This window comes from Gavialis gangeticus, unplaced genomic scaffold (genome assembly GCF_001723915.1).
Source record: "Gavialis gangeticus isolate Ggan-Ray unplaced genomic scaffold, GavGan_comp1, whole genome shotgun sequence".
Classification (NCBI taxonomy): Eukaryota; Metazoa; Chordata; order Crocodylia; family Gavialidae; genus Gavialis; species Gavialis gangeticus.
In genome coordinates, this window is record NW_017728997.1 from 19,739,401 (window position 1) to 19,763,946 (window position 24,546).

Below are 24,546 nucleotides of genomic sequence, written 5' to 3' on the forward strand. Positions count from 1 at the left end.
CTACTTCACTGTCAGGGTGGCTAGGATCTGGAACCAACTTCCAAGAGAAGTGGTGCTGGCTCCTACCCTGGGGGTCTTTAAGAGGAGGCTAGATGAACACCTTGCTGGGGTTGTTTGACCCCAATACTCTTTCCTGCCATGGCAGGGGGTTGGACTTGATGATCTGCTCAGGTCCCTTCCGACCCTGCTTACTATGAAACTATGAAATACCCACACACCCTCTTCACAAAAACTGTTTCGCTATGAGAAACTATTGTACTAATCAATAGTTTCAATGTTCATTTACAACATATGAAATAAAACCATCAGAATGAAAGAAAAAGTTCAGTTTAGAAAAAATGATATTAAGATAATTAATTTCAAGGGAGAAAAAATTCTTTAACAAACACATGGTCTATATGAAACAGCTAAATAAATCTGCAGCAGGCTCATTTAGTCATTTGTGTAGTTTCCAAAGTGGGTATTAAAAAACTGTCCTATAGAATTGGCTACATGAAAAGCATTCATATAAGTCTCTTCCTCCACAATTAGAAACTTTCCACATAGTTTACTGTTCTTGGGTTTTCTATTACAAATCCAGAATACACCTCTCTCCCAATGACAAAGCATGAACCCACAGTTCTCCATTAGAGTAGAATACTCTTCAAAATGTAATAATCTATTTTTCTTTCTTTGCAATATAACCTGTGTTAATCAGTTTATACTGTACCTCTAAAAAGGCTCGTTTAGCTCAAAAGCAAATGTTTATTGATTAACAGAAGTAATGTATTTCATAGCTGAACAGTTGTCAACTACCAGGTGGTTAAGGCTAATTTTGTAGCCTAACAAAATAAAAAGCAAGATTTAAAAAAACAAACAAAAAACAACAAAACCTAAAAAAACTCCAAACCCCAAACGCTGGTTTCACACTTGTTTTGTTCACCTGGAAAGTCTCCTTTAGTCATCTTCTCATATAGTTTTGCTTTCTCTTCCAGTTTCTGCCTGAAAAGAAAATGTTGTTAACATTTCAGTATGACAGATTTCAAATACACCCCAAAAAGAATAGCTTATCATCACTTAGACTGCAATGGAATAAGCAAATGCTGAAATACATTTGATGCTTGTCTTTGAAGCCCTTTTAACCAAAGGCTCCGAGTTTTTCCTGCTGTGCCCCTACCACCCTTGTGCTGCATTAAGTGCCAGAGAGACTACTAACTATAGCTGGAAAAAAATGCAGAACCCTGAAATCTATTCTTGGCAGGTAAACAAAAGACAAATTTTCCTTTAAACTTAACTGCAATTTCTTAGCATGTATAGATATCTGATTATAGAGTCAGTATCATGAAACGTTAGTAGCAACATTGATGCAGTTATCAGAGACAGGAACATCTTGAACAAAACAATTCTTTTCTAGCAATGACATATTGAATACCCACCACAAAAAGAGATGCTTTCCAGAAAACACGATTTGGAATGGACACTGGATATGACTACCCTCAGAAACCTAAGCAGGTTCTGATTAGGGTACTAGAAGCCTTTCTCTGAATGCTTCTAAGAGACAGAACTTCTAATATATAAGAATCATTGCCAAAAAAATGAGAGATTATCAATTATATTTTCACTCTGTGGTATACTGTAGAGCTAAGATAGGCTGATGATTGGTCTTTGATGTATAGAATTCTGATGTTGTTTTGTGCCTATGCCTCTCCTGACACAGAAGAAAAAAATCAAGACCTCATCGCATTTTGATATAAATATTTAAATATAGATATTTTCTAAAGTAGCCTGAAGTAAGACATTAATGAGCAATGAACTAATTGCATCCCTATAAAAACAAATTACTTGCTTCTCCTTTTATCTGCACACTACTATTTACAATATCCTCTTCCTGCAACTGTTAAACATTTTATATGTTTTGCATCTACTGCATCTCTTATAATGCCTAAAGGTCACCTCGCTTTATCTAATGTTTGCTGCTCCTCAATCTTCTGCTCAACATCTTTCTCAGCTCGTCCTGAAACCCCTGTGTTCGGCTTGTTCCAGATGCTTGGTTTCTGTGGGACACGAGTTTTTAAAATTAGCTTTCAACTGTGTGCGGTTATTGAAGAAAAATCAATATGGAAAGAGAAAAAAAGCTGCAGATAACTATTAGTCTAACCATTTTAAATTTAATGATCCATCTCCTGTGCTGCTGAATGCAGCAGGTATGTCTGAACAACTCAGGAGAGGAAACCCAGTAAAGAGAATCACATTGTTTTTATTTTATTTAAACATTTAGAGACTGAATAGTAATGTCCATAGAGATCCTATGGTATTTATTTATAACTGCTTTAAAATAAATTTCATCCAATCCAAAAACTGTTTTTATGGCTTTTAGTTGTGAAAATGTTCAGGAAACTTCCAAAGACTAAACATGGCTTTGTGAAAAATAAGATAAGTACTGATATAAAGGTATTAGTGAATATAAAAAAAAAAATGTTTCCAAGCAAATATGGTCAACAAAAATATTTCATTGATCTTTCCAGATACAATTAATAATGGCATCAATAAGTAACACAGCACACCATTTTTATGGGACTATTTTTTCAGGGTTGTATCACTTGACCTTCTGAAGAATGTGTATTAAAATATGATGCACAAGGAATGAGAGGACAGTTTTAGACTTTGTGCGAGAACCTCAGACAGAAAGAGCATGATAGAAATTCAATGAAGGCCACCATCAAGAGTTTACAATTGAACTGAAATACTGAAATACATTGACATGTTCTTTTGATTAACTAATGCCTTGTTTTTTCCATTTTGTTAAGTAAAAAGAATAACAATAAAGATAAGACATTCATCATGACTTTTTCCTACCTTATTTGTTGTTTTGGGTTTTACAGGAACTCCAGCATCTTTCAATAGTTTTTCTTTCCTGAATTCTTCTTGCTTTCGGAAGAGTTCAGCCTTCAAGTCTACCAACTACCCCGGTAGAAATAAAAACAACAAGAGTTACCAAAGGAAAATAAAAGGAAATTCCTAGTGAAAAAGCAAGACTGTGGAGCTATAACAAAATCAACTGCATTTCAGCCATGGAAATGTGGAGCAGGAATTTAACATTTAAAAATTTACAGCAATATCTAGTGCTCAGTAAATCAAAATAATGACATAAAACACAATGCATGATAGGTAGTTTAAAAAGTTATTTATAGACATTTGTTATATTACTGATCCGTCACTCCATGATGGGAAATGTGCACGGACAGAATAGGCATCATTTCATACAAAGCTATTAGCAACCTCCAAAGACCAACAAAAACAGAGAATATATAGTAATAAAATACCTGCTTGGTTAAATTTAAAGACCAACCTGTATGAAAATGTGATGACAATTCCTTTTCAAAGAAGAGTCTTAATTGATTGAGGTTAGTCTTTATTAAAAATCTAACTCTTTGCACACTATTTTTAGATTGCTTTTCTTGTAAATGTTAACGTAAAACTCCCACTGGCATTATTCGCCATCCCATGTGCTATTCAGAAACTTCATTAAAAGGGTGCATGATCTTTAAGTACCCTTTAGGAGTGTTCTTGATCATGTTTTTTTCCTGCCAGTCCTGCAGAAGACACACTGATAACATGTACCTTAACCACGTAAGTAGAAAACGTTAGATATTAAAATGTGTCACAAATTTTAGCATTTAGCTACCTCACATAATGTCACAGAGGAAAAAAGAGGGGGCTGGAAGGGAGTTCAGGAGGTCATTTAGTTGATTCCCTGACCCACTGTTCAAAGCATAATCCTTATCAAGATACAAAACAACATTAACCAACCTAGGTTTTCCTGAACTGTTTAAAGTGCTGTCCCATAAATTCACCATCAAAGGCTTTGTATACAATTTTATTTATTCCTATTGCTCATTGTTACAATGCAATTGTTACACTATGCTGAGAGGGGGAGTGAAGATGGAAAAACAATGCTCTGTTGATTTTTATTAATCAAGCCGTTAGTGAGAGCAATACAAGATACATAAGCTAGAAGTACATTACTTTACCTGAAGTAAGGTGACATTTTTGCTGTTTATCTATTTTGTGCAATCTGGGTGGCCTCTCAGTTATTTACTACTTCCATATTTGGGATTTTTAAAAATGCCACTGCCCTGCAGACATACAAAAAACTAGAACTCTTGGTTCCAAAAGGACAATTTTCTTGCCATTTTCCAGTTGGTCTGATAAAAGGTATCATTTTGGAACCAAGAGTTCTAGTTTCTTGTATGTCTTTTCGTCTCAGACCAACATGGCTACCAAGTACACCCACTGCCCTGTAGGGATATTTCATAACTAAAAACAGTTTTTGATAGCATTGTCTCACTTCAACTGATTAAAAGCAAGGGAATGTCAAGTTACAGGTCATCATGCAGCCATGCCCTTACATCCACAGAGAATATTTTCAATAAGAAACTGCTTCTTCACAAAGAATTTCCTGCTGCCTCCTTCAGGTCAAGAAATCTCTTCAGGTCTCCCTCTCACAGTCTAACACAAAACCTTAATTACAGTTCAGAAACACGAGCCAATTCAGCACTGACATGCATGCACAGGGGAAGTGGTCAGTGCATGGTTTTTGTGGGGTAAGGTATATACTGTGTCACAGCACAGCAGCATTTCACCTTACAGGCAATACGCTGAAATCTTTGGAGAAAAAGCACCAAGATGCACTCTCTATTTTTAAACTAGTGAAAGCACTGTGTAATTTTGTGAGCATTTGATAGGGAGGAAAGGGCAACTTGTTGCTCCTAGAGCAGAGGCTCTCAACTTGTTTAGATTCAAATCACCCCTTATCAGATTTGAGGCACCCTGCAGACAGCGCCTGCTCTTAATTTTCAGTCATTTTTGACTATGGAAAAATACTAGAGTAATTCTTCTGCTGCAAAGAACTCAGAAAGACCACAGCAAATCATGTTTTTAACCCTACAAATTCTTAACTGGATGATAACTCCTTTCAAGAAATAGTCCTAACTGAAGTTAGTCTTTATAAAAAACATTAACTCCTTTTTCGTTTTTTATAGAGTGCTTTTCTTGCAAACATGAACACAAAACTCCCATAGGTATTACCATATTTCCTTGAATATAAGATGACCCTGATTATAAAAGTCCTGTTGATATTACCATATTTACTTGAATATAAGACGACCCCCCAACAATCAGATTTTATATAGAGAAAATTTTATAAATTTGTTATAATTATGCATGATATTAATCCAATGCCAAAAGGCTCATGATTTACCATAGAGTTCTTTGGGGTGGGCCCCAGCAAACTCAACAGGATTTCATGCCATGGTGACCCCATAACTCAGCACTCCTCAGTATGTATATACGTACTTCAGAAACCCATCACAAAGACTCCATGTGCTATTTAGTTCCCCACTCATGACTGGAACTGGATGGTTATGTCATGGGTACTGAGATGCTGAGCAACGTCATGGGGAGCAGGGCAACTCTAATCATATGCAACTGGCTGAGAGAGGGAGTGACAGAGGGATTCTGGGTGAACTGTTTGGGGCCCTGTTTGGCGATGTTGGCCAGGCATTGGAGGCTGGTGAAGAAACAAGACTCACTGGAAATGGGACAGAAAGGTGCAGCTCAGCTGTGGGAGTGAAGAGGAAGTCAAAATGTCTACAGTGTAGTGGCTCAGCGTAACTTGAAAAAGAGCTGGCACTGCAGGGGACTTCACTTAAAAGGCACTACCACATACTTTACTCAGATGGGCTATACTAACCTATCCACTGTTCTGGCATGGGTTAGATGGGTAAGTGGACAGAGATAACAAAGAGAACAGAGATGCAACTGGACCTGGAGACAGCAAGGAGGACTACGACAGAGCAGCAGCAGAAGTGACAGTGAATGAACTGAAAATCATAAACCCTAAATTGGGGTTTGGACTAAGGGACTGCAATGTGGGTAGGTGAGGGTGGGTGCGCAGAGGCGCAGGCATGTTTATTATAACCAGAAGCGTGGGTTTCTTAATGCAGTTTTAGGATGTGTGATAGAAAGCTTATGATAGAGAACGTGTATATATATATATAAAAACTCTCTCTCTATATATAGAACTACATTTTAATTTAAAAAACCCCCGAACTTTTTGGCATAGGTTAGTACCCAGGCAGCAGTAATGTATAGTTACCCTCCCACTGTCATTTCCAGTGGGAAGATCTTGGCTTTACGCCAACTTCATGGAGCTGGGAGACTGATCCCTGACTTGCCCCTGCGGCTGTAGGGGCATCCGAACCTCATGCCTCTGGGCTTGGACCTACATGTAGGATGCCCCCCAAATGATTTGGAAACATCTGAAGCTCCAGGCAGGGGTGCAGGATGTTTGCCACTAACAGGACCACACATAGTTCTTAAATGATTCCCAAATTTGGATTTGATTCATAGATTCATAGATTCATAGATTAAGGGTCGGAAGGGACCTAGTAGATCTTCTAGCCCGACCCCCCACCAGGGCGGGAGAACAACAAAAAACCCCAGAAAGAGAAACGGGACTCAAACGAGTCCAGCCAGGTAGGCATCCAGCCTCTTCTTAAAGACCCCCAGGGTAGGGGCCAGCACCACTTCCCTTGGAAGTTGGTTCCAGCTCCTAGCCGCCCTAACTGTGAAGTAGTTCTTGCAGATGTCCAATCTATACCTCCTCTCCATCAGCTTGTGCCCATTACTCCTTGTTATGCCAGCGGGCGCTAGGGGAAACAGCGTCTCCCCCAAACCCTTCTGGTCCCCCCTAGTGAGTCTATAGACAGTCACCAGGTCCCCCCTCAGCCTTCTCTTGTGGAGGCTGAATAGGTTCAGGTCCCGCAGTCTCTCACTGTAGGGTCTGCCCTGTTGTCCCCGGATCATGCGGGTGGCCCTCCTCTGGACCCTCTCCATGTTGTCCACATCCCTCTTGAAATGGGGCGCACAGAACTGGACACAATACTCCAGCTGTGGCCTGACCAGCGTCGCGTAGAGGGGGAGGATCACCTCCTTGGCTCTACTCGAGATGCACCTGTGGATGCACGACAAGGTCCGGTTAGCCCTGCCAACCATGACCTCGCATTGTCGGCCCATGTTCATCTTGGAGTCAATAATGACTCCAAGATCCCTTTCTGCCTCCGTGCTCTCGAGTAAGGAGTTCCCCATTGTGTAAGTGTGCTGCTGGTTCCTACTGCCCAAATGCAGCACCCTGCACTTGTCCGTGTTAAAACGCATGGACAATTTGATTTGGTTTGGCACATGAAAAGTTTTCCTTAAAATTTTTTTTAGAAAAAAATCTTTTTGACAGGTTCCCATTAGTATCTAAGTCTTTTTTGGCGCGCGCACACACGTCTCAGCAGCACGTCTGCCTGATGTGGGCTGTGTCTTATGGTCATGCTCAGCGTTAGCTGCACAGCATCCACTTCACAGCTGGCCTCTGTGATGGGGCACGACTGACTTTTGGCAGCAGTTTAATGACAGACAATGAGGTTTCCTCATCTGCCGATGTAAGAGAAGGTGCTGCTGACTGGAGAAGGAAACCTAGTCTTGTATTTGAGTAAACGCGGTCTTTCCCATCCCACGGGTGACCAAAACACGTCATTCAAGAGCTGCGTGGTCTTGAAACACCCCTTGGGCCTGCACCAGGGGGACATCTTTGTCCTGCTTTTACAGGACTAAGGGGGTGGGGGAGGGACGTGACCCGCCGGCCCCGTGGCTCACCGAGGCAGCCGTCACATCCAGCGGCTTCTTCCTGCGGTCCATGGCGCGGGAACTGGCTCCTCAACCGTCACCGGGAAGCGCCACCCATCGCCATCTTGCTGGCATTTTGCGGCGTTGCCGTAAAGCACGGCACTTTGCAAGCGGCGGAGACCGCCGCCGCCTGGGAGGGGTCCTTTTGTGACGCCGTAAAGCGAGACGAGGCTCGCCCTGCGCCATGTTGGTGAGGTCAGAGCGGGGAGAGGGTAAGGGCGGACCTCGCTTTGTGCCATGTTGGTGAGGTCAGCGCGAGGGGAGGGTAGGAGGGGGGTCCTCTGCTTCAAGTTCTGCGGTGCTTTCCCTTGGGATTGCTTCATTATCTCTAGATTATTTAATCATTATTTATTTTAGACGCTGAATTCATTTAAATAATTTAATTGTTTATTATATTTATTGCTTTAACCTTTAAAATAGCTGGCAACTAGGAATGAGTTAATTTTCTTGTACTTTGCTCGCTTTGAATTGTTTCTAAGAGTGAATTATTCGCATGATTTCTAATTGCGAATTATTTTAATGATGTGAACGATTGATGATGTTGATCGTTCTGTGTCGAATTGAGACTCATTTTACTTATTCATAATTCTTGATTATTTTAACCAGTTTGAGTCATTCACAGATTCTCATCATTTAATTGCATTGGTTCTTTTTGATCATTTCTCATTGTTGATTGCTGTTAATGATTTTACTTATTCATTATTTTTCATTGCTTTAAATTGTTTTAATTATTCTTCCAATTGCCTCCTGTGTTTCTTTGGTTTCATCTTGCCCAGTTACAGATGCTTGCGAGAGGGGACGAGAGATCCTTTGCCGTCTTCCAGCTCCCATAGTCTCTTGTAGTGGATCAAAGCCCTGCCAGGCAGTAGACTTGGGATGTGGGGCCTCTTCCACTGCCTGGCTGCCCTGCGGGGAGCTCTCCACTTCTGCATGAAGCCCCCAAGCCTGCCACGATAACAGGGTGCTGTGTGGATGCAGGGCTCTTAGGGTGCAGAGCTCCATGGAAGGTGGTGTGCGTAAAGCAGGATGTTTGTAGATGCCTGCCCCAAGACAGCATCACCTGCACCTGGACACAGTCAATGTGGCAGTGACAGCAAGAAATGAGACACTTGGACTGTCTCATGTAAAGCAGGCTGGAGAATTGGGGGGTCTCATTCTCTTGAGTGAGACCTGACTTCTAGGGAATATGAGTTCAAATAGCCATAGGTTTGCCTTGTGTGTTTGTGTATAACTTATAAAGAGGTCCAGCCTGCTCTGGTTGGTCCTGGTGGCAGATTCTGACCCAGCACCTGCCTGCTGGAATTTAAGGGCTGCTCAGTATTTCTAAAGATCTAGCCAATAAGTTGAAAAATTGGCCCAAGAGTGCAACCTGGATCATTTGAATGCTAAGAAGGCACAGTGATGAGTGGTAAGTCAATGCAAAATGGGTTTGAATACTTACAGTTTTGGGGATTGCTGAAGGAATGCTTATTGTAGCTTTCAGATGGTAGGAGACAAGAAGTAGTTCTGTTTATAACGTGGCATTTTGTGTAGCTTAAGTCTTGGTTTGCCTGTTGCAATGGTTACTTTTTAATTTGAATTTATATGATGATTGTAGTTTAACTGTTGGCACAGAGCCTTCATGTCTTTTGGAGGTGAGGATTAAAAATGCAGTTTTGATCCTATGACGGCTGCTTTTTGTCTGATGGTAAAACCAGATGCGGAAGAGCCAAGTCTATCACTAGGAGGTGATAACACTTGTATTCGCTAGGGATCAGCCCAGAGGGAGTAGTAGTGTTCACTCCACTACTATACCTAATAAATGCTGCATTTTGCCCTCCCCGCAAAGTACCCAAGACCTTTCAAGTAACGTCAAGAAGAAGAAAGTTGATTTCCTGCAGGCTACAGTACACTCTAATTCCTTTTCATTGTTGTCATTCATTATTCCCCTTGTATTCCCAGTGAAGACCTAGGACTATAAGTGGTGGTGGTTCATTCTTAGTATGAGTAAAAAAATTAGCAATTCAGCTCAGTGTTACAAAAGGAAAATAGACATCTGTTTAAATTAAAATGGAATGTACTAGGCTGGGTGTGTGGTGTATGATAGGCAACATGATAATTGCATCTAAACCTTAACCTTCTAGCATACAATACATGTTTTTGGATCTGGGAATTTGCTTCAGGCCTGTAACTAAGGTAAGCATATTTAGAAACACTTACAGATAGGAAATCTCAAATCTTCCTATTTAAATACTTAGGAATTTACAAATAATGTTTCCTTGTTCCAAGGTGTAAAGGACTGACCATGGAATCTAGAAGAGCAAATTACTGGAGAATATAAAATGAATTGAGTATTGCTGGCTGGACTTGATTAGGGCTGATTAAAAGAAAACTGGGTGTAGAAGATAGGAGTTGAAGATAGATAGTAAACCTTATGCCTGTATCAGCTGCAATCAGGAAGGATAAGTGCACATGGCTGGAAAATGGGACAAAGAATGGGGTGGTGGAAGAGGAACAGCCATGCTCTTCAGTAAGATCTGACCACTACAAGTCACTCCAGGTGCTAATCCGTTTGGGGAAATGTGTATTCTAATGTGCAACCCTCAGTCATGGTTGCAAAGATACATCCCCCAACTCTAAACCAAGCATGGGTTCTGACTTAAAAAATGAATGAACTACTAATCTTCCCATGTCATTGGGGGGGTGGGGAGTGAAAACCTCAACCTTTCTTCCAGTCTCCTCTGCTCCAGTCTCACAGTGCAGTGCCTTTCTCACAAAGAAGCCATGATTCATAGCTCTCAGATTTGTGCATATCGTTTGTACCCACAGTTACACAAATGAAGCAATTTATATATGCTGCAACACCGAATTGTTGTTAAAAGACAACTAATCCAACACTTAAGTGCCATGCCATATCCCTTTCCTTAACTGAAAATGAAAAATTATGGTAATACACTTGAATTTTTTTTTTTTTTCAAAATTCGGTCTGCAGACTATTGTGGTCACCTCCCTACTTTCATGCTTTTGAGATTAAGATTGGAGCATGGAATATCTGGCTCTAAAAGCACAATAATGGGTAGCTATTTGGATAGCTTAGCCTCTTTAGGTCTTCTGATCTATGAGGAAATAAAAATATTTGAGCAGCTTCAAATCCATTCAGGTCTCTGTTTAGTAACCTTTTTATAGCCTTCCCGTCTCTTTCATCTGCAGTGTAATCTCTGCTAAAATGATTGTTCAGAAGCTTTGTTTTAATACCTCTGCTAGCTACCTTCACTTGTGTGCATCAACTCAAAGCTCCTTTGGGCCTCCTGTAGCTCTGTGCTTGCTTAATATTCAACTTTCATTATCACCGCTGGCCATATGCCTGATCTCTTCTTGTCATGGAGTGTGGTGGCAGAGCAGATACCGTGTCTTGCTCTGGTTCTGGAGGTCTGAGTTCAGGTCGGAGTTTGCTTCAAGTAACTGGGTACTTACTCATTTGGGCCAGGGAGTCAAAGGTGGCTAGATATGATGCTGATCACATTTGGGAGCAATGTGCTGTTAGGCTTGGAGGCATCTTCCTTGTCACCTTCTCTTCTTTTGCACTCCCATTTTTTTCCTCTTTGCCTGGAACAAACTGTTTCTGGGCTGGAAGCTCCTCTCTCCTCAGAGTCTACAGATTGACCTTTTTATTGACTCTCATTCCTCTTTATTTTATTTTTATTGTTCCTGTCCACACTATTCTGGAGCAGAATCTTTCTTGACTAGGTCTTGTAAAGCACTTTCAATATCTTGGTGCTAAATACATGTTATGTCCACTGTTGGAAAACTGTTGGTTGATATGAAATTAGTTCAATAGCTTCAGTGTTTCTGCTGGTAGATGGTGGGGGGGGGGGGGTTCTGTTTTACCAGCACCATCTACGCAGGTTGCATTGTCTGATCCTCTAGTTTTGACATAGAATACAAAACTTGCATTCCTCCCCACATCCAACTATGAAAGTGTTCCTCCCAGGTTGTAGTTTCAGATCCATAACTGGGGTTATATGGAAGAAGCAATCCTACATGGAGGGCTTAGGACAAGGAAGTCAAGGAAAAAATGCCTAATCCATTTGAACCTCAGGAAAAAATTAAAATGACATTATTTTTTTTTCCCCCTCCTTGAGTTCCAGAGTTCATGTTCTATTCTCGGAAAAATAAATAAAAACGAAGTGAACTGGGATCTTGAATGCCACAGCCGGTAAGATCTTTGGTTTGACATCTCTGAAATGTGATGTGGAGCCCATCAATCAATTTCCTGTTTGCTACTGTATAATTTATGGAATCAAGCTATGAGATGACCTTTATCTTCCAGTGCCTCCCTCAATTAACACCAGAGAGACCTACAGGCAGTAAAGAAAACTTGCATGGTGTTCTCATGCATGCAGTGGTTGCAGGAATGGTCTGTATACTGTCCCTTTGCCCTAGGGGTGTGATTAATTGTTCTGCAGTGTGCACCGAGATGGGTATCTGAAAAGCACTTCATAAATGTCAGTCCCACATTCTACCTACACTTAAGAACTGACATGTTCTTGCACATATGGTTTCATCAACAAGGCTTGATACCAGCTCTAACCTGTGGGGGCTGTTTTCTTGTTTAGTATCCTTGTATAAATTGCATGTATACTGGAGACAGTTGGGGATGGGGGGACTGGAGTGGAGGAAGAGGGAAAGCTAGAATGAAAACAGTTTTTTTCAACTTACGTGAAGCCCAACCAGATGAATCAAATTAATTTAGAGGAAAGGAGGAGGTAAAGTAACGTTAGGTCCCTCCTCCCCCTGCAATGTAGAGTTGCGGTCTTCTGCTTAGAGTAGAATTTCTTATCAGAAATGTGTGACGGCTAAATAAACTAGCTTTTCTAATCCAAGACTGTTGATGGCCCTGAAACCCTGGGGAATAATTGATTCAGTACGTCTCATTAGTATGCTGTTCATTTTAGCATAAAAGAGGCCTAATTGTGTTTACTTCCATATAGCTGCATCAACACAGAAACTTGTTTATTAGTTCTGAGGAAGATGGTGATGGATTGTATAAAAGGAGATTTTGGGGGGGGTGGGGAGAGAGTCAGTGGGAGATGAGGAGCAGAGCATCCTGGAGGATTCCAGATCGGGCAGGATGTGGAAGCATTATTGAACCATTTCAGTATGGGCTAAATGCAAAGGTATGTGTGTATTGGGTATGTTCATTCCTTTAACCATAAAGATAAGGCAGGGACAAGTTATAATTTGATGCTTCTTACTGTACTCCCTAAGATTAATAAAGCCTCGGAGCACAATGAAACTTGCCTATTTGGTTTTGCATCTTTGGTATAAAATGACACATCAAACTCAACATATGGGCAAGTAATGAGCAAGCACTTTGGAGGGTGGAAGGGGAACAAATCTGGTCTGACTCACTGTCTCCCTGCAACACTTCTCTAGCCATTTGATCTAATGAACTCATCCACATTTCCTTGAGGTGAGAGAGAAATTCCTCATGACATTTTCCAGGCTTTTTTCATTACTCTTAAAGGTTATCATAAGAAGCAATTTGTGCTATGTGAACACACACCTTTTAAAACATGAGGCATAAGTTTTCTTGCCTTGTACAGACTAAATCTCTTTATACAACCAAAGGCAACCACAGTTCAATTCCTTTCTTTGTTTTTTCTTTTAAAGACTTTACATAGTCTTGTGTATTAAAGTAAAATCATGACACAAAATAAGATTATTTGCAAAGTAAATCCTGCAGTAGAATATTCATATTATGGTATCTTAGCAGTAGATTAAAGTCTACCAATGCAGAGCTGCCAAATCATTGCCAGTCATTACTCACGACACATCATTAAAACTGGATGTGGTCTTCAATTTGTTCCATGTCATTTGTACACTTGAGGCTACATTAAGGTAGTCTTTAAAGAGGAAAGAGAGCTTAATAAGGTGGTCTTTGGGTCTTGATACCAAACTTAAGTCATTGGGAGGCTGTTGGTTGGGGGGTTTAATGGAAGCAGAGTTACTCTTGCATATATTTAATTTTGTCTGGATAGACTGCAATCATGATTATGAAGGGAGGGCAGAGGAGAAGGAATTGGGTTATAAAGTAAGGAATGAGGTCCAGAAAATGTAGTCTATGCATCTTCTCTTCCTGCTTACACATGAAGTCCTACAAGCTTTTTCCTTCTGGTTAATAACTAGAATCAGGAACTCTGATCTCTGGCTTTGAGATCCCTCATGTAAGGGAATCTTTCTCTAGGAAAGAAAAGCCAGGTCCTTCACAGGTGAGAACTGCTGGATCTGCTGCCAGTTAGGTGAGACGGGATGAAGGGTCCTTTCATAAATATACTTTATAAGATGACTGTATTAAACTGATGGTAAACCTCATCCATAGATGCATGTAGAGGGGAGAAAGTGAGTGCACATTACTGTTTTTTTTCCTGTTGTCTTATTATGGGCAGAAAGTCAAAAGACCGCTGCAGAAATGGTGTGCACATGTGCATCTATAATCGCTCTAGGAGAGAAGTGCCTGTTAAATTCTCTTGGCCTAGGGTCAGACAGTGCTGCTCTCCTAATGACTAGCTTCTTACAGCTCGTTTCCTTGGATGCAAAAAAAAAAAGTTGCCACTCTCCACTTCAGTGTTTAAACTGAAATGACGGGTCTTAAAATACAGTTAGCAAAACAGTATAGTAACAAACTAGTTATGCATGTTTTTTATAATGCACTTAGTTAAATGCAATGTGTAAGCAGTAGTTACATGTAGTTAAGAAAAAGAGAATGTATACTATCTAACTAGAAAGAGAGAGAGAGAGACTTTCATGCAGGAAGACCCTAAAGAAGAAAGGATTATTTTTTCCATTGCTGAAATGCAGCTCGAAAGTAATAGTTTAAAGGGGCATGGTTTCCATAGGAAATAATACTGCATCTTATGACAAACTGTAGGGGGAATAGCATTAGCCTACTGTAGTGTTTTGCTTACAGCCTGTTATGGACAGTCCCTATTTTGTTTTTAATTAAAAAAAAAAAAATTTTTGGCAGGCTTGTTGGTAGTTAGGGGCATACTGACCTCTTTTTGGGTAAGTGAGTCTCTTTGGATTAAAGGGATTCAGGTACAGGCTTACAGTTAAGTATTTAGATCGGTCATTCCTGAACAGGATTAGACCTATGGAGTTCCTGCCTGAATTGGGGGCCTTAGTGAGGTTTCCCCTCTTTCTTATGAGTAGTCATGTGTTGTGTGTGTGGTGTGTCATCCATTTAATAAAAAATTTACAGCATTTATGTAAGCACTCCAAGTCATCAAAATACCTTCCTCCTGTTGTTCTCCCTTTATTTTCTCAGTGTCAGTAGTTGCTGCTTTGTCAGAAGAGGTTGAAGGTAAGCCTGCTTTGTAAAGAATAACTTAATTTCTTGAAGACCTTCCTCCTTCTCTTCTGCCTTCTGTTGCTTTTGCTGTGGGCATGTGAAGTTGGCTCCATCCTTGCAGCAGAATTCAGTATGGATGCTTCCCAATCAAACTTTCACATAAATTAAGTGTATTTCTGTATTACAAGCATGGAGGGATGGAGCTGTACATGTCAATGTCTAGCCCTGTGAAAAAGCTGGATTTCTAATTCCACCTCTAAGTCTACAAGACCCTAAGAGACAAGAGACTTGTCTTTCTCTGTGGTCTCCTGTGCTGGAATACAAAGCGGAGAAAAACCCTTGTTCTCTGTTTGCAGAAAGTACAGGATAGAGGTAAGACTGGAAAGGAACACTAGAGAAAAGGAGGGAGAACCATTATAATGCCTTATAAGCACAGGGTAGCAATGGGAAAAGTAAGGCAGCCTCTTCAACACATTGATGGAGCTGTAATTCAAACCTCTCTTTCAAAGCCTTTATTTTTTGTCATTTGGTTTTTAATAGACACAGGTGTTTAACCCCCATTACATCAGTGTCCCTAAAATGAAGAACCTGGCTGAAGAACATACTTGATGCAGTCCAAATGCTTATGTTAAATAGCATCTATAGGATGTTAGCAGATGGTGGGAAACATCAGCTCCTCTACTTGTCTGAAGCTGTAATTTTTTTCTTTTTTCTGTTGATTAGCACTAGGCAGAAATACCCCTTCTGCCTTCATCACAGATTTGACTTTCCAAAGAGGTTGGTTTTGTTCCTGAGCTCTCTATTTAAACTCTGTGATTTACGTTCCTCCAGTGCCTGGGTCATGGTCTGAGCTACATGTGGCTTGCAGTGCTTGCAAAATGACTTGGTTTCTGTCCTGCCATGTTTGAGTTAAAATAACTTAAAGTGCTGGTATTCCAAGTTCTTTGACCAAGTGGGAAAAAACGGGGCTGACTTGCTGCTCAGCTTGTTTGGGTGGAACGTTATCATTTGGTGTCTACCAGCCCTGATGCCATGTGTCTGAATTTCTGTTGAGGCATTTCACATGTACAGTTCCTAGAAACAAACTCCTGCTATTGGTATATAGACAGACTTTCAGGTCAGTGTGAAGGGACAGCTTTTTTTTTTCCTGGCAGCTGAAGAAAACTAATCCAGGGTTTCTTCTTTGTCTGCTTTTTCAGGCTGAAAATGTCAGAGTTTGTTCAAGGCTTTTTAACATTGTACACAATACACGTTTTAAAAATAAAACTCCTAATACCTGCTTTCCTGCTGTTTTATGTTGGTGATCAACAACCTGTCAACCCTTCAGTTAGATGTCACTGGGTAGCTCGGAGACATAGATTTTGCACAGTTTCTGCTTATGGAAAGTCTTGCTGCTAAGTAAACAGGAGGTGAACTGGCATAATTAATTAGGCTTTGGCTCCATATGCGATTTGATTCCTTGATGGAGAGGAATGATTAAATCAGCGTACTTTGTGTTTGACATTTCTCTGGTGTATGATTGCTCTTGCCTTGATGCACAGGAGTGATTAAATCACTGTATGGGATTTTTCCCGGCATATGATCATCTGTTACTTAACCAGCATCCAGGACGTGTCTGCATGGAAGGCAAAAGTGTTGCTTGAGCCGAGAGCTCTGTGGACTTGACTCTTGCTCGTGTGTCTTAAACAACATATTAACATGAAAAAAGAATCAGATGGAAGAGGACTCTTAAGTTGTCAGATCATTGGTGGATCTACTTCCAGACCCTCTCTTACACCAGAGAGAAACAGCCAGTTGTTATGATGAAAATGCCTCCCATCTATCTGTCCACTTGCCCTAAAATCTATTTGATTCGTCTTTTCTAGAATAATATTAGTTCAGTTGGATGCATCGTAGCCTGTCCATTGGAGAAAGCAAGAGCAAGTAAATCTAGCTAAACAAAATCAAACCTCCCAGGAGGAGAAGTCTGCTTCATTGGAAGAAAAATGGGTAGCGGCTGATAGGTGTGGGCATTGTTTCTAGAAACACCCTGGAGGAACCTGGAACTATCTGAGCACAGTAGATGGCAGTAAAAGACTGATCTTTGAGCCCCATAGTTCACAGCCCAGTGCCACTGTGAGATCACTTAAAATTTATACTATACAAGCAGGATATTGCTACCTCCCCAGTGCTGCTCTCCCTCTCAAACATTTAAGGGAGAGAAATGGCTTTGCTCTTATTTCCATAGTATTACAGAAAGAAAGTTATCCTAGAATAGGAAGAAATAGGGCAAGTGGGAAAACTTGCATGAGGAGGATTGATCTGCCCAGAGCCTTTAATTTTTAGGCTGACAACTCAAATTTAGTGTGGGTGTATACAGGCTAGAAGGCATTACCTTATGACAACTCCCTGGTCAGCTGAAATGAGTGAGCAGTCTAGATGTGTTTGCAGTGCAAATCATCCCACAATTGGTAGCAAGTGACACTCCTTTTCACCCTCACAATTGACATCAGTGGTAGTCTCAGATGCAAGACTGAGGACTAAATGCTGTAGGATATGAACTTTTCTGTCTGGCTAGGGTTAATCCCCACTTAGTTTCATAGTTGGTAAGGTCGGAAGGGACCTGAGCAGATCATCAAGTCTGACCCCCTGCCATGGCAGGAAAGAGTACTGGGGTCAAACAACCCCAGCAAGGTGATCATCTAGCCTCCTCTTAAAGACCCCCAGGGTAAGAGCCAGCACCACTTCACTTGGAAGTTGGTTCCAGATCCTAGCCGCCCTGACCGTGAAGTAGCGCCTCCTGATATCTAGCCTAAAAACTTAAGGCTGAGGCATACCAATGAGGAAACTAGCAATGTCTGCTGCTAAATTCATTTGTAAAATAAGGCTATCTTCATGGTTCTGATCAATTGTTTGTCAAACTTCTGGGTAAGCAACTTGGGGGAAAAAACACACTGTCCTTTTGTAAGAGAAGTGCTGCTGTTCATTATTGGGGAAGGTATAATCGCCAAGATATAGAAAGCATTTCCCCCTTCCTCCATATCCCATCCTTCTAGGATTTTTTGTGTGGTAAGAAAGAGACCAAGTATCTATCTTGATTGAAAGCTCACAATTGTAGGCTGCAGCACTTTCAGTAGTAAAATACAGAACAGTGAAATCTATTCTAACTCTCTTCAAATTTGAGAGGGAATGAAAAATTACATCGGGCAAAAGTCCAGGGTTTGTTTAATTAAACACTCGCAAGTGCCAAGAAATAAACCAAACTTTGAATTCTGGAATATCAGCAACTGCAAGATCGTGTTGTATGCCAGTGGAAGACAAGTGGCAGTACCACTCTCGGATGCCTACAGCATTGGTTTGTGCTTCAGTTACTTTGGAAGATGCTAGATCACGAAATTGCTTCATCTCAACTATAGTTTTGCTTCTCATCCTCACTCAAGTGTGTGTGCACATATGCCATTTCCAATATAATTTTAACAGTCACTTCCTTGGGAACTAACTTTACCCCTGTTCTCAAATGGATTCCATTCATTACTCAGATGCTAACAGCTAGACTGATGTCAGACTCTAAAGTGGGTGAGAAAGCAAGATAATAATCAGATTGTGAGATATCAGCTTCATAGATTGATGTGGAGGCACTGACAGCTGTACAAATGCTTTCTGGACCACTACATCTTTCTAATAACTTCTGAATCAGTGAACAGGAAAAGAACATGTTATGACCTTTATCTGCTGTTAATCCAGGTTGTTGTCATTATGCAGATTCAAGCGCTGATGTGCCTTACTGTGAAACATCTGATGATACAAAGCAATTCTTAGCAAAGTGGCTGGAGTTCAATAATTTTCTATCAAGTCTCAGGAGAGGGCCTCCATCTTCTAGCTATGAAAGGCCTTGCTCTTGTCATTGTTTGGGTGCTTAAACCACATCACCATGTGCAAGTGTCCAAGGTATTAGAGCAACCTAAGATGAAGTGTATATTTTTTTTCTTTGAAAAGTTGGCAAACCTCCCTCCGCCCACCTGCAAAAAATTGCAGACTCAGGCAATTTTGCAGCAGAACAAACTTGAAATAACCAAGGCTTTTCCACCTTCCAGTGGAAATGCATCTAAACCAAACTCTAAAGCCACATACTTTCTCCAATACTGCAGTTCATTCCTGTCCTGTAACCCTGTTTGAGTGTTGATTACCCACAGAGTACAGAGCTTCCCTGTTTCCTCACTAGTTTACTAATAACCAAGGAGGAGTTGAGGTTGAACCCTTATTTAGCATGCAGTGTCCTTGCACCTTCCAGTAACATGTATTGCCGGAAAGCGCATCTTTTTATGACTGTACCATTGTATAGGGAGCGTTAGGATGAATGAAGCATTTGTAGATTGACAGCATGTATAACTGCACTAAGGGCAAATTCTAGTCCTGGTGCAACTTCATTCATAGCAGTATGTGTGGTTCTAAAAACCTATAGAGAAGGGGAAGAGAGGTGGGAAGCATTAATAGGAGAGAAGAAGGCCATTGGAAGAATTATTCAGGGAGGGAAAGAGAGGAGATGGACTGCAGACATTGTCACATGTATGTGAAAATATTTCAAGGTTCTTTGCCCCAAGGAAATTCCAGCACAATACTGAGGAACATGTGCACAGAGCCATGCCAGTATTGGTGGATGAATAGACAATAGCCACAAATCAGTGCAAAGTGCTATCTTGAGTTCCAAATAGAAGAATGACTGCAATAACTGATTCAGGCTAGTTTTTAGAATGAGAAAAGACTACCCCTTGCACTGTACCATTGCTTGAGATGTCAACTGGCAGCCTAGGGGTTGTCTTAAACAAGAACAACAACTGGGATAATGCCTGTTGTCTCCCACATTCTCCAATTACAAGCAAATGTTAACTGTGTTAAGCAATTGTAGCAGCCACCAGCATTTCCAGCACTTTGCTGACTGTTTGGAATAGGAGACTACGTAGAATAACATGGTAACATGGTCAGTAGCCTCCGTGTATTGAATTACTAGAATCTGCCTCAGGAGACCAGAAATCAATACACAGCAGGTTCAATGGAGCTTTGTGCAAAGCGCAACTACATGGTGTTGGCAGGAGAAAAAGGGACAGACCTCTGCTTCTTGCTTAAATATGCATGGCTCTTGAGTAAGTGTGGAGCAAGAAAGACTCCTCTGGCTCTGCCTTGCGGATTAGTCTTAGAGCTCTGCAGCCTTTCATACTGATGAACAATAGGAAGCAAAACATGGGTACCCCTGTAACACCATACTGCAGGCTTCAGCTCTAGGGGATAGGAGTGCGCCAAAGAGGGAGCAGAACAAATCTCACTAGACTCTTTAGTAGATTCCAAAGTGCATCCTCATTGGAAAGATTCAGCAGAAATTATTTTCTGCAAGCGATACCATTTTAAACCAGAATTCATAAATGAAGAATTAAAAGTTATGTACAGCTTGCATCACCTGCTAGTCCTGAACAGTGGTAGTAGAGTACCTGGAATTTCAAGATGACCCTGTGGTATTCTGAGTTGACACAAGGCCAAGGCTTTGACATTAGCATCTGCCTCAATAACCAACACAGGTCAACATAAGACAGGACCTGAGCTCAAAACTGCCCCAGCGGACACTGTTTCAGAGGGAAGATTCTGTGAAGATGTTTTCAGTCTCCCTGCTCTGGTTGTCATGTTGCTTTGGCCTCATTGTTTCAGTAGTCAATCTTCTTGGAAGCCTCCTTTGTCAGGCCCTCTTAGCATGAAGGTTACTTTGGGGGAAGCCCATGAATTGAACTCAGTTGCTTGGGCTGAGTACAAACAGTCAAAAAGCCTGAGGCTGAATCGATTCAGTCATTGCAGGTTAGTTTAAGCTGCAGAGATTAAACTGAGAAACAACTAGACACACATTCACTTTTGATTCAGTAAATGCAGCCACATGCCGGCAGTGGCTCAGGCCAGAAGCCAGGGGGTGTTTGAACATGTCTCTCTGGCTGTGTTCACTTCCTCTTCCTGCTGCCCTGAAGTTTCTGGGATTTGCAGTCCAGAATTGTAGCAGCAGGACTCTGCAGGGTTGCTCATCACTTCTTCTTCCTGCTTGTGGGTGCCTCTGGGATTTGTAGTCCACAGTTGCAGCCAGAAGTAAGTTTGACCCTCCTCCGTGGCCTCAGGCACTTCTCCCCCCCCCGGTATTTAACTATCCTCCCTGGCCTCAGACCCCAGCTAGAGTTTGTGGGGGGGGGCACCCATCCCCACCCCCCTGCAGACTGGGCTGCATCCCCAGCCAGGTTTGTCCCTTCCCCCCTTGTCAGCCAGCCCTCACTGCTCTAGATAGGGAAGAGAGGAGTGTGGCCAGCCCTGCTGTTTGTAGCAGACAGCACAGCCCAGTCCAGGGCTGGAAAGCATGCTGGGGGCTGTGATTTAACCTGAACCAGGAAGGGGTCTGGGACAGAAGTTTCATAAATCTGTTAAGTCTGATACTGCATTCAACCAGGTTTATCTTAAATCAGTTTCAGCCATTTTGAAACTGGTTTGTGTGCACTGACCTTCTATTCTGTTAGAGATTTAAACCAGTTTCTGATCACTTAAACTGGTTTATGTGTAACTTCTGTCCCCAGCCTTGTAGCCTTGTCCCCAGGCTACAGTTCTGATGGAGGGGAGGCAGGGAGAAGAACTGGCCAAAGCTGACCTAGCTATTGCTGTACCCTCTGGAGCAGAGCCACAAAATGCAGGGGGTGAATGGACACTTTAGCTTCCATTGCCATGAATTTGTTCAGTTGGTTGAACAAAACACTAGGTGTTTCATGGAGGGGCAGGGGCACTCGACTTGGGGATTTAACAGTTCACATATACAGTGCTTCTGTCTGTGTGCAAACTTCTGGCAATGAAAAATAATTCTCTGCTCTACTCAGGTAAGTCTGGGTAACATTTCCCAAGCTACATTTCAATAATGGCAGGACACTTTGAGCCCCCAAATCCTAGATGTGGTAAAAAAAATGCAATAGAATATTTTTAGGAAACTGCTCTTCTAATGCCAATAAACTCTGTGTTTTTTCCCAGCCATGCTGCACTGCTGGATTTGCCAGCAATACAATACCCACTCTACGCAGATGTGATGGTAACCGGTCTCTCTTCATTTTCCATCCCGTTGGAGCAAAAATGCAAATATAAGTGACCTTAATAAATGACTTGTGTTTTAATCAACTTGTGTTTTTTATCAATCAGTGATATTTACCTGATTTTTTTTTTAAATTATTTGATCCTACCTTCATATTGCTGTTAACAGCATTCCTTTACTCTGTCACATCACCTTAAATTGGATGGCTGCTTGGGCTACATGACTCTTTCAGGACACAACCAACCACCCATGGAGGGAGTTTGCAACAGCAGTCACTGAAATGAAAGAGTTGTAACCTGGTTCTGTATCAGGGGGTTTAGACCCTTGGTAACAGTGACCCATTTGAAGGTTAGAAAAGGCTGTGATTTTTACTTGCACTGCTCTGATGCTAATTATTACAGGGGAGAGAGGTGCATTGTTTCAATATAACCTTTGACAGAGACCCTGACATGCTGCTGCTTGTATCTTGGGAACGTGGGGGTGGTTCTACTACTCCTGTGTAACTTGCTCAAGAGCCTGCACTGGGCCAGTTGAACTGGGCCATGAAGGAGAAGCCACCTGATTAACTTCACTCAGAGGAGTGCAAGGACCCAGTAGCATAACCTGGGAGGAGGTGAACAAGGTACCAACCCCAGGTGTCAATTCAGCGGGGGTGCCAGGTGTTCAGGGAGCTTGTGGTAGGTGGAGACAGCAGCCCCTCTATACATGGGTGACTAGTGCCTCCCAATCTGGGGGGGTGTCCCCCAGCAACTGTTCGCCATCCGGGGTGGGGAGGGATTTCTGGTTTCGTGGCTGGTGCTTCCAGGGGGTGCACGGCCAATCTCAGGGGGTGCATGTGCACCTGCGTGCACCCCCTACATGTCATCCATGCCTTTATGGGCAAGTGCTCACTTTCCCTACCCCCACACCACTCAGGGTACCAACATTTTAAACTATGCCTTTGCAAGGATCCTTTTGTATCCTGTCCCATTTCTGAAAAGGTTGCTTGCATTCACTTCCAATGGTGGAAATCCAGGCACAATCTATTCCAAAATTACTATAATTTTATAAATTTCTTTCATGTGATGGCGCTGTGACCAAATGGAGGCCCTGTTATGCCAGTGTCTTTGCACACAAAAGACAGGTGAGGTCTCTACCAAAAAAATCCCAGAACCCACCAGTGATTTATAGTTGCATTTTCAATCATGAGTGTATGCTCTTCATTGATAAGTTGTACATAAACTAGCAATTTTATGTTGATAACATTTACAGTCATGGTATAACTTGGCACATAGCAAATTCACTAGGGTTTGTTTGGGGTTTTTTTTTTTTGCAATATTTTGCTATCAATCTGTGGGCAGGACTCCTACTGATTCCACAAGCATTTTCCATTAAAACTGCTTGCTGGATGTGACCCTATGTCATTTTTTTTCTTATATTATTTTCAATATGCTGTTGGCTGTTCAGGCCACTTAATGAGAAAGATGATACAGTATACAGAATGAAAGACAGAGTCCACAAGGGACAGGGGAGGGGGAGAGGAAAAGTGTAGCTTGAAAGTAACTGCAACTGAATTTCCTTTCTACAGCATTTAACAAAACAAAGATAGCGCCACAGTGCCAACTTCATTTCTAACAACTTTATTTCATATGGCAGTGGTAACATTTCATTAAGTGAGGGAAAAGCATGCAGCTTATCCACACAGACATACATCTATGCTCAGTACAACTTGCTATTGCAAAAGCTGTCCTTTCCAGCTCCCAGAAGAGCTTTCAAGGATTCCCCTGTCAACGATGGAAGTAATGTGTCCTTAGAGAAAGGATGGCTGGAAGAATTTGAGATTCGTGGTCTTCCTAGCCTGTAAATATGCCCAGAGGAAGCTAAAAAAGCTTGGGCATGTCCTATGCATAACCAGGTTTGCTTAACTCTTGAATTAAATTAGAATTTTTAATAAACCAGCTTGTGCTTATTGGTAAGGGTAGATGTGCTGGAGTGCTTTATTTCTGGTTTTCTAATGAGCTTTATTCTTATTGTTTGGAAGATCTCTTGTAATAACATAAAGATGCTACTGCTATCAGCTAAACCAGTGCACCCATATCAAATAGAGCTGCTAAATGTCCAGCTAGTTGCAAACACCCGTCTCATGCTAGAAAACTGACAAAGTACTTTCCCAGCACTCAAACTGAGCCCAGCTGCTTCTCAAGGTTTGAAAACCCAAAGACCTTCCACTTAGTTTCATAGATTCATAGTTTCATAGATTAAGGGTCGGAAGGGACCTAGTAGATCTTCTAGCCCGACCCCCCGCCAGGGCGGGAGAACAACAAAAACCCCAAAAACAAGAAACGGGACTCAAATGAGTCCAGCCAGGTAGGCATCCAGCCTCTTCTTAAAGACCCCCAGGGTAGGGGCCAGCACCACTTCCCTTGGAAGTTGGTTCCAGCTCCTAGCC

The 24,546-nt window shown here is 41.7% G+C and overlaps 1 protein-coding gene across 2 annotated transcripts in view; it reads right to left on the minus strand.

The window, feature by feature from the left end:
• Positions 1-7,803, minus strand: part of CCDC174 (coiled-coil domain containing 174) — a 31,000-nt gene extending 23,197 nt beyond the window's left edge. For both annotated transcript variants that reach the window (XM_019504904.1, XM_019504903.1), the window contains exons 1-4: positions 7,684-7,803; positions 2,836-2,940; positions 1,933-2,033; positions 923-981 (exon numbers count right to left, since the gene is read on the minus strand). In XM_019504904.1, the coding sequence (XP_019360449.1) occupies positions 923-981; positions 1,933-2,033; positions 2,836-2,940; positions 7,684-7,725 (307 nt within the window). In that variant the 5' untranslated portion in view covers positions 7,726-7,803. The remainder of the gene's footprint in view (positions 1-922; positions 982-1,932; positions 2,034-2,835; positions 2,941-7,683) is intronic.
• Between the last annotated feature and the right edge of the window lie 16,743 nt (positions 7,804-24,546).